Consider the following 16223-nt stretch of genomic DNA (forward strand, 5'->3'; position numbering starts at 1 on the left):
AGGAGAGGGCAACAAATCTTTCTCTGCTTCAGAGCAGTGATACATCTAAAGCTGGCCCTGCCCTCCACATTGAATATTAAAGTTCTTGCACATTTTATTTTTGTACCCATATTATAAGCTTTGATTGGTAAATAAATGGCCACTGAAGGCACCGATTCACGTGTTACGGGCAAATATAATAATAATAATAATGTTGGTATTTGTTAAGTGTTTACTATGTGCCAAGCACTGTTCTAAGCACTGGGGTAGATACAGGGTAATCAGGTTGTCCCACATGAGGCTCACAGTTAAGCCCCATTTTACAGATGAGGTAACTGAGGCACAGAGAAGTTAAGTGACTTGCCCACAGTCACACAGCTGACAAGTGGCAGAGCCGGGAGTCGAACCCATGACCTCTGACTCCGAAGCCCAGGCTCTTTCCACTGAGCCACGCTACTTCCCCCCACTGCTCACATCAGTCAATAATCAGTGGTATTTATTGAGCTCTTACTGTGCAGACCACTATACTAAATGCTTGGGAGAGTACAATACAACAGACTCGTTCCCTGCCCAACCAAGTTTACAGTATGGTGGGCATTCTATGTGATTATGCTTATACTGTTTATATGTCAGCCATTATCAGATCTTTAAAAGGAGGAAAGGCAAAAGTAATTGAATCAGATGTTTACCTTGATGATTTTTCAACTTTTGGCTTCTTGCTCATGCTGTTTCCCCAGCCTGGAACTCCCTCTGCCACATACCTTTCAGACCTCAGTCCTCCCCCACCTTCACAGCTTCTCTAAAATTTCAATTCTTCCAGCATGTCTTCTTCGATTAATTCCCAACACCCCAATAGCCACCCCTAACACTAATGCAGTTATGCCTATATCTAACACTTGTGTATCTATTTACTGATTTATCTGGGTGTTTCATTCTGAAATACTTGCTCTACCTCTCGTCCAATTCTTTTTCTTCCTACTGTTCCCATTATCTATAAATAATTTATCTCTTTCCCTTTATCCATCTCCTTTTTTCTGTTCATTCCCTTTTATCTTTCTCCTTTTCCTTCTCTCTCTCTCTCCTTTCTCTCCCTGTCTTCTTTCTTCCCTCTCCTTTTCTAACCTTGTCCACCTTTTCATCTATGCCAATCTCTCCAGTAAAGTTGACATATTTAGTTTCTAGTCCTTATGCCATCCCCAAAACAAGAGCTATTTACGGGTACATGACAGGGGTGCAGACTGTCTAAGCTACATCTGATTGGATTATGGCTGTCCCAGGCGCCCCTATCTGATCTTCCTTCACTCACTTGAACACTGGGTTATGAGTTGCCTCATTTGATTGGTTACTGCTAACACAATCTGTGATTTTTTTATTTGTTTCCCATCCCAGCTCCATTGCCCCTGATGCCGGGCAGGCTTCGGAACCTTAGATTGCTGATAGGGCCTGAAACTTTATTAAAGATGAAGAGAAGGGAGAATGTTTATGAAAAAAATCAGTAATCTTTCCCATCCCCAGCTGGGGCTGCCACTTCTTTGCAGGCACCCTGGCTCCTAGGGGTGCAGAACCATGGAAGAGGACAGAGAGGAGGTGGAGGGCAGCCCAGGAGGGATAGAAGCTGAGCTCACCAAACATCCCATTGGAGCTGGGGCTGCCAGCAGCCACCCCAGCTCCTTGAGGTGCGAAGCTACGGAAGGAGACAGCAGTGGTAACTTTCCAGGGTACTCCCGTTCATTCCCCTCCATAGCCCCAACAGCAGCAGTTAGTGTCAGCAGAAGCAGCAACTCTCCATTACCAGCCAGGAGATCTCCAGCTACAGTAGCCTAGGCTAGGGTCTCCTTTGCCATGGGGATCAGCCCCAGCTTCACTCACTCTTCGGTTTGGAAGGAAATCCCACAATCATCCTGGGTTTCTTCCTCTGTCTTCCCCTTCCCTGGCTCCTTCTTCTGTTTGGCAGATCAGGCGATAAAGTAATAATAATGATAATGATGGTATTTGTTAAGTGCTTATTATGTACAAGGCACTGTAATAAGCACTGGGGTTGATCGAAGCAAATGGAGTTGCACACAGTCCCTGTCCCATGTGGGGCTCACAGCCTCAAATCCTCATTTTGCAGATGAGGTAACTGAGACACAGAGAAGTGAAATGACTTACCCAAGGTCACAAAGCAGACACGTGGTGGAGCCGGGATTAAAAGCCAAAACCTTCTGACTCCCAGGCCTGTGCTCCATCCACCATGCCATGCGGCTTCTGTGATAATAATCCAAACCGAGAGAGAGATTGTCAAGAAGACATTTGAAAATATAGCCTGCTATATTATTTTGAAGGATTTCGCCTGAATAGCATGCCAAAGCAAAAAATGCGCTCACTGCTCTGTCGTGGAACTCTATTGTCTGCTGTTATGTTCTTGCCATCAACAAGGCCTACCCAACGGATGGCTTGTATTACCAATGGAGATTTTGCTTATAGTTTGCGTGTTTGCAGTGTTTAGGAGGAAGATGAAGTGGGGGTGTTGTGTGGTACTAGTGGTGCTTTTTTCATGTGGGTTCAGCTTCCTGTTCTGGTTTTGGTTTTCTAAGTTTGTTGTTGTTTTAAAGAAAATACTTTATTGGAAAATGTGTTCAGGCACCAGGAGAGGGAGACATTGAATTGAGCCTTCATTTTTCTTTTTCCGTAGTTTTTTTTTCCCCCTTTGATGTGGGCAAGTGGCAGACCACACTATTTTGAGCTGAGAAGGAAGAAACATGTGAGGCATATTTATTATTAGCTCTTTTAAGAAATAGCCCGAATAATACTGCTTTTATGAACTTAGCTTTTTTTAAGTTTTTGAAATGCTTGTCCCTGTAATTGGAAACTAACATTTCTTCTGTTTCTGAGTTACAACCAAACATTTGGCAATCATTCTCATTGGCACTTAAATCCTCTTCATTTGATTTTAGGGTAGAATGTTTTAAGGGCATAAATAAAATGCCAGCTTCTTGATTTGAGGCCACTGACATCCTACCCTTTCTATCTTCTTAATAACTCTCCCTTTGGTTTCCTCTCTTTGCTTCACTACTTTTTGCAGCATCTATGATAGCAGAAAACTAAATAAGCTTCATGCACAACATTGCGTATCTTCTTGGTGCAGAGGAGGAAAGAAAATTCAGTTTAGTAGGCCATTGTTAATACAGTATTTTTTTATATTTTAATGGCTAGAATATTCCATATCAGAGGGTCAGAAGATTTATAAGCCTAGAACAAGTAATTAAAATACAGAAGCATTATGCTGTCTACAGCATTGCATCAAAATGAGATAGAAACAACTGGATATTTAATATTTAGTAACAGCCCTTAAATCATCTTTTTTTTGTCACATTTTAGTTGTTTCAACACCTGGGATGGGGCTGATTTAACATGCTCATGTTTCAGCTTGATTGACTGCTTTTCCCTTCAAGGCTGGAATTATTCCTTGTCTCATTTTAATGTCCTATTTTGTAGTAAGTAGCAGTGTCAGAATCCCTTGTGGTTGCCACGCTTTCCAAGTTTAGAAAAAGGGTCTTGAATTTGAATAGATGGTGGAATTTCATTTTCTGCAAATCAGGTTTGTAATATCTCTGCATGATAACGCTGATGATTAAATCATAATGCCTTCACTACACCTTTGATGAAAAATAAAAGCATGGGAAATAAATAATTCTATTAGCCTTTTTGATATCCCCTGAGCAAGGGGACAGGTATTAGTCCCATTTATTGAAAAAGATGCTGAAATAAGAAGGATGCTTCAGTGCCACCAAATGTTCATCTCTGCAGAGTGAGATATCCCTGATAGTTGAACAGATCCGTGCATTGGAAACTTGCATATATGTAGAACTGGCCTATTGACCTCAGCCCAAGCTGCAACAGAATATTAAAAAGTCTTGGACGGGTATGATGTGTTCTGCACACTTGGTCCCGTTTCGGCCTGGATGACATGATTCTTGGTAAGAGTGTAAGATAAGATAATAACAATAATAATAATAGCGATGGAATAGTAATAAAGATGAATCAAGTCCTATGTCACTTCTGGTACTGTCAGTCCCAGCAGTTCTCAAAGAGCAACTCTGTATTCACAGCTCCTCTCTCTTCTCTAGTACTTAATAGAATTGAGGGTGAGGGTGAAGAATCCCACATTCTTGGAGTATGGGACTTGGACTGGAATCGGCTCTACAGGCCTGTCCTCCCATCATGTTTTCCGAGGTCCTGTGAAGTTTCCATTTGGGCAGGTATTAAATATGTTAATTTCCCAGAGAAAGGTTCAATATTTGGGAGAATTGGTAGGGAAGAAAAGTCTACATATGAGTCAAAAGCAGAGCCAGGAATTGGAGTATTTTTGAATCCCAAAGAAGTCTTTCAGTCACTCAACCTCATTATTATTGCTTAAATTTAGGGAATTGCATCCATTTGCCAAACAATATTCAATAACTTGAGCATCTAAACTGTCCACATCCTGACAATGAAGAGATTTCAAATTTTTTATAAATCTAAAGGAACTTCGCAGTTGAGTAAAATGTTGCCCAAGTTGACCCTTTCTTTAAGGAGAAAGCCAAAAATAAAACATATCCTAAATCCTCAGGTGAAATTAAGAATATACTTGCTTAATATTTTTAGAGTTTTGGGCCTTTTTTTCTTTTTTAATTTATCACAGCTTATTGTACTAATAAAGATCTTCAGATCAGATATTTCCTAGTGTGAGAGGAACATCTCCAGATGGTCACAATATTCCCAATCCTGGAAATCATTAATGCTTAATTATTACATTTGCCTGACAATAGCTCCTCATTGCATTCATTCATTCGATCATATTTATTGAGTGCTTACTGTGTGCAGAGCACTGTACTAAGTGCTTGGTAGGATACCATATAGCAATAAACAGACACATTCCCCACCCACAATGAGCTTACTCCTTAGAGGGAGAGACAGACATTAATATGTGAATAAAATCAATAAATTACAAATATGTGTAGATATGTACATAAGTGCTGTGGGGCTGGGAGGGGAGAATATTATTCTCACTCAACTAGTATTTCATCAATGTATATTAGTTTGCCTTTCACATTAGGTTGCAAATTCCCTGAGGGCAAAGATTTTTACGTTGGATTTCTGTTATGTCCACCAGATGCCAACACAGAATTCTGTTAATGCCAGAGCAGTACTCTGAACACAATAAGATCTTATCAAATACTGTGAGGCCATTAGGCAAGGCAGAGTGCAAGTTACGGTTAGGGTTTTTGATAATCTAAACTAAATGGCATTCAGAAAAATAACAATCACCTGTGTGTCAGGATGGATTAATTTATGCATTCATTAGCATTAACTGAGTGTTTACTATGTGCAGAGCACTATACTTGGCATTTGCCCTTGGGTTAATGGAGGAGGCAGGCAGACGTAATTGTATGCATAGAGAGGGACCAGGAAGAAAAATATAGATTCAAGTGGTAACTGCAAAGGTGAAGAAAAATGAATAAGAAGTAGATGAATAGATGGAGTAAGTAAATTCAGCCTGCTGCATGTTGCTAGGACATCTATGCTGAGGGTAATGAAAATTAGTTGGGGAGGGTCTCCTGGGGCAAGGGTGTTATCAGAAGGTGGTTTTTTTAATCACAGGGAGGAATATGATCTTATACAATTGAAGGGGAAGAGAGCTTTATGTAAAAAGAAAAGTATAAGCAATAGGTTGTAGATATGAAAGTTAGCCTGGGAGGAACGAAGGAAGTGGGCTAAAGTAGATGAAGAGAGCAATAAGGAGAGAGTTTTGAAATCAGTGGTCAGGAATCACTGACCACTGACCAGGTTGATGTGGAGAGAAGTGGGTAAACATTGAAGTTTTTTCAGGAGTGGAATGAAATGTGGCAAATGAAAGATGATCCAGGCAGCAGAGGATAGTATATATTGAAAAAGGAAAAGTTGGAGAACTGGAGACCAGGGAGGAGGCTGATACCAGTAATCTAGTGACAGTGACACAGAGTAATGCTTAACAAATAACACTATTATTATCTAGGTGGGACTATGTGACATCTATAAGATGGAGAGGAAAGTGCAGATCCAGAAAATATTGTGGTGGGAAAATGGGCAGGATTTAGTGGCAAACTGAATGAGAAAGTTAAAATTGTCCAGCAGTCAATCAGTGTTATGTATTGAATCCTTACTGTGTGCAGAACACTATACTAAGCACTTGGGAAAGTGCAGTACAACAGAGTTGGTAGATCCTTACCCATCTCGAGGCTAGTGTCTACAGAGGGAGACAGTCAGTCATTAGGGCTCCGGGAAATAGTAGAGTATAAGAATATTTACATAAGCACTGTGGGGCACTCTTCTAGGATAGTTAGGAGGAGGAAGAGAGTTTAGAAAAGAAAATGAGGAGTTTTGCTTTATACCTGTTGATTCCAGAATCTGATTGACGTGCATGTGGAGATGTCCTGTAGGCAAGAGGAAATGTAAGACTCTAAGGAAGGTGAGAGGTTGGGGCTGGTGAAGTAGAAATATATTCTAGAAATTAAGAAATTGGTAACTGGAGGGCCTTATACTACATGAAGAAAAGCAGTTAAATTACTTTGAGGATTACTGAAAGATCTGTGCATAAAGGAGAAGGGTAAAATAGTATGTATTTTTCTTTCAGAGGAAAGTAATGCATCAAATTCCTCCCTCCATTATTACTGCTCTACTAAATTGGAACAGAAAAGAATGAGAATGAAGTTTTTCTAATCCATGTGACATACTTCCTCTTTCAATTCTGAGCTTCTTATTTAGAATGAGGTTGAGGGAGAGAGGCTGCTTATTTGTTCTTTTCCATTACTAAAATATTCCTAAACTCAGGAGTTAAGTTGTTCTCCTTTGGAGTCTGAAAGCAGAATGGCTCAAATTCCATTCTGATTATTCTCCACCAAAGTGTTTCCAGCAAAATCATTTTTCTACTCTATTACTATAGATTGAGGCAGCATATACTTCAGGAGAAAAAAATTCTGCAAGTTTCTTCTCAATATGTACTAAAAGCTCAATAGCATTCTAAATTACCAGCCAAAATACAATCTATTTCTTGTACTAATGATAGTTTTGAGAGATTTTTCAATCTATGAATAACATAAAATACATGAGTATTTTATAAGCCGTTAGATGCTTCAGTAGCACGGTTATAATTGTGTTTGTTTAGCAAAGGTGTACATACATAGTCATAATAATTTCATTGTGTTTTAAGCATTGTTTTTAGTCTACTACCAGACTGGGGAGAATTTGATGAGGCACTTAAATCACTTTATAAAAAAACATTTGTGAATTCCTTTCTGAGCCCTGTTCTGAATAGCTGGGAGGGCCCAAAAATTTCACCCAGCTTGGAATTAAAATAAAAGTATAAAAGAGTGTGCTGTTTAAAAGAACAATGGCATATTTTGTGATCACTCTTAGGAGACACCAAGAGTATTAAATAATCTGAAGATTATTTGAGATTATTATTATTATGGGATGAGAGTTATCACCTGTATTGTGGCTAAAACATGAAAATAATAAAGCAACCAGAAAACTCACATTAAGTGGGGGCACAGAAAATTGGAGCCATCTTCTTGCCACTCAAGACAAGGAGCTAGCTCCTCAGCTGATAACTATCAACAACCGCAGTAGGGGGCAAGAGCAGTGGGGTGGAAACTATGTGTTGGTGTTCTGTTGATGTACCTTTACTCTCCCTCTTTCTCTTCCGGGGCTTTGTCATCTTTTCCTGCCTTTTTAGCCTTTCCACTATGGCCCTTTCCACTTTTGTCCCATCGTTCTGTGTGTTTAAGAAAATATGGACACCCTAGGCTGCAAGCACAATGTTATCTGGTTTTTCTCATTATCAACAGTATTTGATGAGATTCTATTGTGTTCAGAGCACTGCTTTGACATCTGGTGGACGTACAGAAATCAGATGTAAAAGTCTTTGCCCGCAGGGAATTTACAATATAATATGGAAGGCAAGCTAATCTATGTTGATGAAATAATTGTTATGAGAATAATTATGAATACCCCCCCACCCTCTACATATATATTTATATATATATGTATGTATATGTTTGTATTTTGTAATAGAAGAAAATTCCCAGGTCTGCCACTTGTCTGCTCTGTGACCTTGGGCAAATCATTTCACTTCTCCAGGCCTCAGTGACTATATCTGTAAAATGGGGATTGAGACTGTGAGCTCCACATGGGACAAGGACTTTGCCCAACCCGATTTGCCTGGCACATAGTAAGCGCTTAACAAATACCATAATAATAATAATAATAATAATAATAATAAAAACAATATTTACTTGGTATAGGGTAAATGGCTTTTTCCCAAGCTACTGTCAGTGGATTTGGTGTTACCATTTTGTAACAGTTCTGAAATTGGTGTAAGAAATGAGAGTTTGGGTAGGAGGCCAGCTATATTTCATGAATCTACAGGGTCTGGGAAGCGGATCACATTCTTGATGATATAATTGGGCAAACTCCTTTCAAAGGCTTTTGTACACTTTGCTGGCATGGTTTTCTTGGCCTGCATTTTTCATGACAGTAGGCTGATGGGTGAGCTTGACATAGTGGTTAGCTATATGTAAACCCTGTTGTATTTTCAGGACTATAGCACAGCATTTGTGCTTTTGGTGTTACCCAATCCTGACCACTAATTTTTCTCTTCTTTCTAAAGCACCAGATTTGCCCACTGTCTCAATGTTGTTTTCTAATTCTTATATCCTTTTTAGTAATTCTACTAGAGGTTGTGAAATCATTAGATTGTAGCCTGCTGGAGACCAGGGAACTTAGTGTCTTTCCCAAGTGTACAGTATAGTGCTTTGAACTCAATAAATCCTTAAAATATGCTCTTTATTTATTGATATTCCTGTCAATCATTTATAGGTGTGATTGTTATCTTAGAACCAGACTTCCTGTTTAAATTTGGCATAGGTTTGACATAGTTTAGGGTACTTTCCATATTAGTATTCTTAAAAAGAAAGGAAAAGTACAATATTAAAATAATAAATACCCGGTGGGAAGTCATAATAATAGCAACAATAATAATGATAATAATCGTGGTATTTCTTAAGCGTTTACTATGGTCCAGGCACTGTACTGAGTGCTGAGGTGGATCAAGTAAATCAGGTTGTACGCAGTCCGTGTCCTACATGGGGCTCACAGTCTTAATCTCCATTTTACAGGTGAGATAACTGAGGCATAGAGAAGTTAAGTGACTTGTCAAAGGTCACACAGCAGACAAGTAGCGGAGCTCGGATAGAACCCAGGTCCTTCCGACTCCTAGGCCCATGCTCTGTCCACTAGACAATATTGTGTCTTGTGTAGTCATGTGTAGAAATAGAGGATGAGTGTTTAGTACTAAATTATTTGGACAAGTGTTTTTGAAATGGTGATTTGGAATAAGAACATTGTCAACAATCAAGGTTATTTCCTTGTTTCATGCATACTTCATGATCTTTTCTACTACCAGAAAAATGTCAGAATCTTCTGTGGAGAAGTCGTATTTTTTATTTTTGTTATTTAATTAGAAATAGGTTTCTCTGGCACTCCATATATTGATATGTTATAATGTGTTGTTAGGGTAACACCCAAGAAAAGAGCAACAGAAAATATCCTTGTGAATAGTGGTTAAAAACCTGAAGGCTAATTTTAAATTTTAAAAGAACTAAAATTTTTGCAATAACTCTTGACATGTGAAAAATACAAATGCCTTCTACCCATTATACTCCTCTGTTAGCTAAGAGTCACTTAATCTGCCTGCTCTCTCAAATCAAGAAATAGTCTATCCCCATCTCCAACATGACTGATTCTCTTAGCAACTGAGGGATAGGCTTAATACCTAATATGAAATGCTGTCCACCAGAGGCATTAAAAAGCTAACTGATTAGAAGTCTTTGAGAGGAGAGCTGACCTACATGGTTTAAGATGATGAGCTTAGCGCCCAGATTTGAAGTGGACTTCAGGTGAAGACTGCCCATCCCCTTTTTGCCATCTGCCTACTGTCTGAGCCTGGGGTGAGGTCATATTTGTACGTCGATCCCAGAGTATACTGACTGGAGGAGCTTTCTTGGCTTAATTCCACCATTGCATCTAAAAATGACTGCTAAATTCCTAGTGGTTGTTCTCATTTCACTCTTGGATTTTTAAAGTAAACAAAATCTTTCTTTTTACAGACTGAATGGTACACTCACTAGCTCATCATCATCAATGATACTTATGGAGTGCTCACTGTGTGCAGAGCACTGTACTAAGCACTTGGGAGAGTACAGTACAATAGAGGTACAATTTACACTCACTCCCTCGGTGAACTCATTCGCTCTCAAGGCTTTGACTACCATCTCTACGCAGATGACACGCAGATCTACATCTCCGCCCCTGTCCTCTCCCCCTCCCTTCAGGCTCGCATCTCCTCCTGCCTCCAGGACGTCTTCACCTGGATGTCGGCCCTCCACCTAAAGCTCAACATGAGCAAGACTGAGCTCCTCCTCACTCACCATGTGCCAGGCACTGTATTAAGCACTGGGGAAGACATAAGATAATTGGGCTGGATACAGTCCCTGCCTCACATGGGGCACACAGTCTTAATGTGGTTCATAGTTTTTGATTCAGTCACCAATCACTGACCCCAGTGATGTACAAGAGTTGCTTTTGGCCATTGCGGCTGACTTGGAGCCAGGGAGGAGCTACTTCAGGGTCAGATTCCCCCTTTCCAATTCAGCTTGGGGTCAGAGTACCATAACTTTGTGTCCCAGACTTGTCTCACTGTCTGTATTTGGCTTTACCCCTGACAGGAGTCATTTTATACACGGCAAGCATTCCTTTTTTTCTCCCATGTCCCAAATGGAAATTATCTCAGAGACTTGGTGCATCCAAGGCTGCCCCAGGATGTGGATTTGGGAATTTCTGGGCCCAGACCTGCATTGGAATCAACCTGACCTCCTAGGAATTGTCTAGACAAGGATCAACCTGAGACCAAAATCCCCTGGGAAGCTAAAGATGGAACCCTTTCAGATGTGGTTCCAAAAGCCTCGTGTGGGCAGGGATTGCCTCTATTTATTGCTGAATTGTACTTTCCAAGCCCTCTGTACAGTGCTCTGCACAGAATAAGCGCTCAATATAAATACCATCGAATGAATGAATAAAATCCTCACTTTTCTCTCTTTCCAAACTTCTACCGTGTTAATCTAAGTTCTTATCCTATCCTGCCTTGATTACTCTATCAGCTTCCTTTCTGACCCCCCGCCTCCTGTCTCTCCCCACTCCAGTCCTTACTTCCCTCTGCTACCTGGTTTATTTTTCTACAAAAAGATTCAGTCCATGTTTCTCCACTCCTCAAGAACCTCCAGTGGTTGCCCATCCACCTCCACCACAAACAGAAAGTCTTTACCACCGGCTTTAAAGCCCTCAATCACCTTGGCGCCCTCCTACCTCACCTCCCTACTCTCCTACTACAACCCAGCCCGCATTCTTCTCTCCTCTAATGCCAACCTACTCACTGTACTTCGATCTCGCTTATCTCACATCTGATCTCTTGCACACGTCCTGCCTCTGGACTGAAACTCCCTTTGACAGACAATGACTCTCCCCCGCTTCAAATCCTTATTGAAGGCACATCTCCTCCAAGAGGCCTTCCCTGACTCGGGCCTCATTTCCTCTTCGCCCACTCCTTTCTGTGGCACTCCAGCCCTTGGATTTGCTCCCTTTATTTAATTTTCGCTCAGCGCCGCAGCACCTATGTACATAGCTGTAATTTATTCGTATTAATGTCCGTCTCCTCCTCTAGACCCTAAGCTTGCTGTAGGCAGGGAATGTGTCTACCATCTCTGTTATATTGTTATTTTGTACTTTCCCAAGTGCTTAATAGAGTGCTGTGCTCACACTGAGCCCTCAAAAATACAGTTAATAGATGAGCTAGAGGTAGAGAGAATAGGTTGGCATTTGAGGAGTGGAGCGTGCAGATTAGATTGTAGTAGGAGATCACTGAGGTAAGATAGGAGAGAGAGAGCACTGATTTGAGTGCCCTAAAGTTGCGAAAGTCGCTGGTAAGGAGTTTCTCTTTGTTGTGGAGGTCGATGGGTGACCAGTGAAGGTTTTTGAGGAGTGGGGAGTTGAGGACTGAATGACTTTTCAGAAAACCAATCTGGGCAGCAGTACGAAGTATGGACTGGAAAGGGAGATACAGGCAGTAGGGAGGTGAAAAATGATCTCCCATCTGAGAAGCAGCGTGGCTCAGTGGAAAGAGCATGGGCTTTGGAGTCAGAGATCATGGGTTCGAATGCCGGCTCTGCCACTTGCCAGCTGTGCGACTGTGGGCAAGTCAATTTCTCTGTGCCTCAGTTACCTCATCTGTCAAATGGGGATGAAGACTGTGAGCCCCACGTGGGACAACCTGATTCCCCTGTGTCTACCCCAGCGCTTAGAACAGTGCTCTGCGCATAGTAAGCGCTTAACAAATACCAACATTATTATATGCTGGTGGGGGGACATTGAGACCAGATTCTCCAGAACTGCTCTGCTTACCCAAATGGAGATTGCCCTGAGCTCTAGCATATGTCTGGTTTCCGTATATATCAGGTTATGGTCTTGCCTCCAAGACCGTGAGTCCATCATTGGGCAGGGATTGTCTCTATCTGTTGCCGCATTGTACAATCCAAGCGCTTAGTACAGTGTTCTGCACATAGTAAGCACTCAATAAATACTGTTGAATGAATGAATGAATGAATGAAGTCATCCTACTCTTCAGTGAAATAAAGTATGTTGAACTATAATAGGACAAACATTTGATTTAGGGGCTTACCGGAAATGAATGGTCCCTGGAGAAAATTAATGTTCCTCTAAACAACACCATACTTAGCTTGCAGTATTTTGCTCATTGTTTATGAAAAGTTCCAAACGCTTTGTGTGTCTAGTATTATTACCTTTTAACCTTCGTTCTGTCTCCCTTTTCCCCCTCAGGAATCATTTATTTAGTATCAGTTCTTCAACATTTGGAATCCACCAGTGTGTCTTTGACTGTGTCTGCCCGAGATGGGGGTGGTCTCTTCTCTGTCATTAATGCAGATGTCACAGTCAACATCCTTGAGACTGCTTTAGCCCCTGCTGTGTTTGAGAGGTCTGAGTATATTTTCTCGGTTCCAGAAGATATACCTGAAGGCAGTCTAGTTGGAACGGTGAAAGCCAGGGAGCCCTTGAGTAAGTGACTACTTTGTTGGAACACTGTTTGCATCCACATTTACCAAGTTATTCTTTCCTTTTATAGACTTTATTCCTCAATTAAGGTTAATTTTTTTTTCAAATTTTGTATAGAAGTATTTTCAGTCACTTTCAATATTGATTTTACAATTGAGGCCAAGTATTCACCAAGGATAAGTAGGTAGCAGAAATAGAGTTGCGTGGGTATTTTTTTGTAGTTGTTATTCAGCCACTTTAATAGAAGAAGAGTGAAAGGGAACCAGGAAAACCTCTATTTTGTCTTCTTCCATTTACCAGACTTGTGAAACGAAACCACAAATATCTAAGCTTTATCCAGTTCAAGATGATTTTATATGTGCTTTTTGGCAAGTCTCCAAGACCATGAGTAAGAAACATTAAAAACTCAGGAGGGAGAAACATCTGTAAAGGAGGTTACATATGTTCAGTTTAGTCTAATAGATTTGTATCCTGTTCAATCCCAGATGGACTATTACAGGGTCCATGAAACCCTTAGGTTATCAGTTTATAGCTTGAATTTGTCTTCTTATTTTATATTGGTTGTTTTGTTTTTGCCTTGGCATCTGCTTTCAGATTCGTTGGAGGCCATCTCTTATCAAATTTCCTCAGGTGATCCTTCCAGAAGTTTTTCCATTGATCCCCAATTTGGTGTCATTCACACCAGAAGACAGCTGGACTATGAAACACAGTCTCTGATTGTGCTCACAGTCCAATCACAGCTTGGCAATTCCCCCATATATAGTAGCACTCAAGTCAGCGTGAACATTATTGATATCAATGACAATTCTCCAACGTTTCTCCCGGAGTCTGATAACATAACAATATTGCAAAGCACGTTACCTGGCACAGCTTTCTACATTGCTCGTGCAGAAGACCGAGACAGCGGACTCAATGGATTAGTCCAGTACACTATTACAAGCCAGAAACCAAATATCTTCACTATTGATTCGAGACTTGGAATTGTATACCTCAATGGAACTCTGCCTGAAAATACCCAGCACAAATCTACTCTTTGTATTGTGGCTAAAGATCTAGGGATGCCTCCACTGAAGTCCCTGTTGATGTTGACGGTGATTGTGGAGAAGCGAGACTTCATCTCGACCTTGACTTTTGAAAATTTGGTCTATGAAATAGATGTCAGCGAGTATCTTTCCCCGGCAGCCCAAGTACTTCAAGTGCAGGCTTATCCATTGATTCCCCATCCTGCCACTTCTCAGATAGTGTACTCCTTGGAACCCAGCCCATGTTCTGCTGCATTTAGCATCGACCCTTACACTGGTGGGATTTATCTGCGGAGGCAACTGGATTACGAGTCCATAAAGATACACAGTTTTAGAGTATTTGCTCATGGTCTGAACAACAGAGCAGAGCAGAATACCAGTACATCGGTAGTTGTTCACGTCCTGGATGAGAATGACAATTCTCCAGCCTTCTTGCAAGAAGTCTACTTTTGGAAAGTTGAAGAAAGACCTGTCCCTCATGGAGTAATTGGCATCATTGCAGCAACGGATATTGACTCCGGTCGAAATGGACAACTGTCATATTTCCTTTTGTCTGATGGAAAATATTTCAAGATGAATCCCAGCACAGGTAGCATGTTGCAATTTTGCAGCTATTTGTTTATAAATGGAATTTAAAAACTGCATATATTTCTGATAGAGTATTATATACATCATGGGTATGGTACATTTAGTGCCATTTTAGTGACACTTTAGTGACATTTTAGTGCCATTGTTCTTGTCTGTCCGTCTCCCCCGATTAGACTGTAAGCCCGTCAAACGGCAGGGACTGTCTCTATCTGTTGCCGACTTGTTCATCCCAAGCGCTTAGTACAGTGCTCTGCACATAGTAAGCGCTCAATAAATACTATTGAATGAATGAATGAACATACTGATATTAAATTACAGCACTATTCCCTTAATTTAAGTTGGAAATTAAAAATTTTATTGGCTTTAGAGACAATATTTTTCACAAATATAATGGCTTTCTTTTGCTTCCCTTTTGTACCAATTTCTCTTGGTAAATTAAAAAACAAGATAGAGCACCATCATACCCTTTCCACTCTCTTCTCTAGCATTAAGGAGGAGCTCTCTTCCAATCTAAAAAAGATGAAAACTTTTTGAGAAAAATAAGACTTTGTACATCGTCTCAACAGTCCCTCTTCTTCCAAGAGATTCAAGTGATGCAGAATTTCTGAAGCATTCATCAATTGCCTAAAATTGGAGGATGATAAAATCTAAATTAAGAAATGAGTAGGTCATATACTTGGATAACTGAGGGAGCCTAGAAGAATAAAATCTAAAAATGTTTAGCTTTTTTCCTGGATTTCCGTAATTTCTCATTAGCCAGTTTATAGTGAACATGGCCATTATATGCATTTCCACTTTCATTCAATTCAGCACCTAAAACTGTAGCAGAATGGCTCCAATTATTCCTCATTTGAGATTATACTATATTATACTATATTAGCATTGATTAACTTGTGATTGGAATTTGAAGAAAAATTTAAGAAATAGAAAATGTCACTTAAATCATATAAATACCACCTTGATATATCCTGCAAAGTCGAGCTTCTAGAGAGAAACACTGCAGCGAGAGGCAGAATACCAAAGCAAATGAGTTGACTCAGTGATTTCTCAAAGACTTTTCCACAATGACTAAACTAGATTGACTAGTCTAGATCAAAGATCTTCAACCTCTTCTCTTTGGTTCAATTAGCTGTTGAGCAGAGCCTCACCCTGTCATGAGGGGAGCCTCCCTGGGGGCCACTGCCAGGGCAGGCTGGCTGCACCGTTCTTTTCCTTTCCTCCACTCCCTCCTTTCCTCTTCCTTTCCCTAGCCTCCACACCTTTACTCTCTTGTCTCTTCTGCTCTTGTCCCCTAGCTTCCTTTCTTCCCATTTCCTCCTTCTCTCTCTCCCCCCTCTCCCCTTTTCCTCTTCTGTCCCCACATACCATCTCTTTCCTGACCCTTCCCTTCTTCTATCCCTGCTGGTCACAACAGCTCTTGCTATGAAGGAGTTGTGCAGTTCAGTGACATCA

The 16223-nt window shown here is 40.6% G+C and overlaps 1 protein-coding gene across 1 annotated transcript in view; it reads left to right on the forward strand.

Annotated features, from left to right (window-relative positions):
• Positions 1-16223, forward strand: part of DCHS2 (dachsous cadherin-related 2) — a 146932-nt gene that overhangs the window by 75452 nt on the left and 55257 nt on the right. Inside the window, exons 5-6 of the mRNA XM_029076962.2 lie at positions 12928-13164; positions 13756-14772. Coding sequence (XP_028932795.1) covers positions 12928-13164; positions 13756-14772 — 1254 coding nt within the window. The remainder of the gene's footprint in view (positions 1-12927; positions 13165-13755; positions 14773-16223) is intronic.

This window comes from Ornithorhynchus anatinus, chromosome 12, assembly GCF_004115215.2.
Source record: "Ornithorhynchus anatinus isolate Pmale09 chromosome 12, mOrnAna1.pri.v4, whole genome shotgun sequence".
Lineage (NCBI taxonomy): Eukaryota > Metazoa > Chordata > Mammalia > Monotremata > Ornithorhynchidae > Ornithorhynchus > Ornithorhynchus anatinus.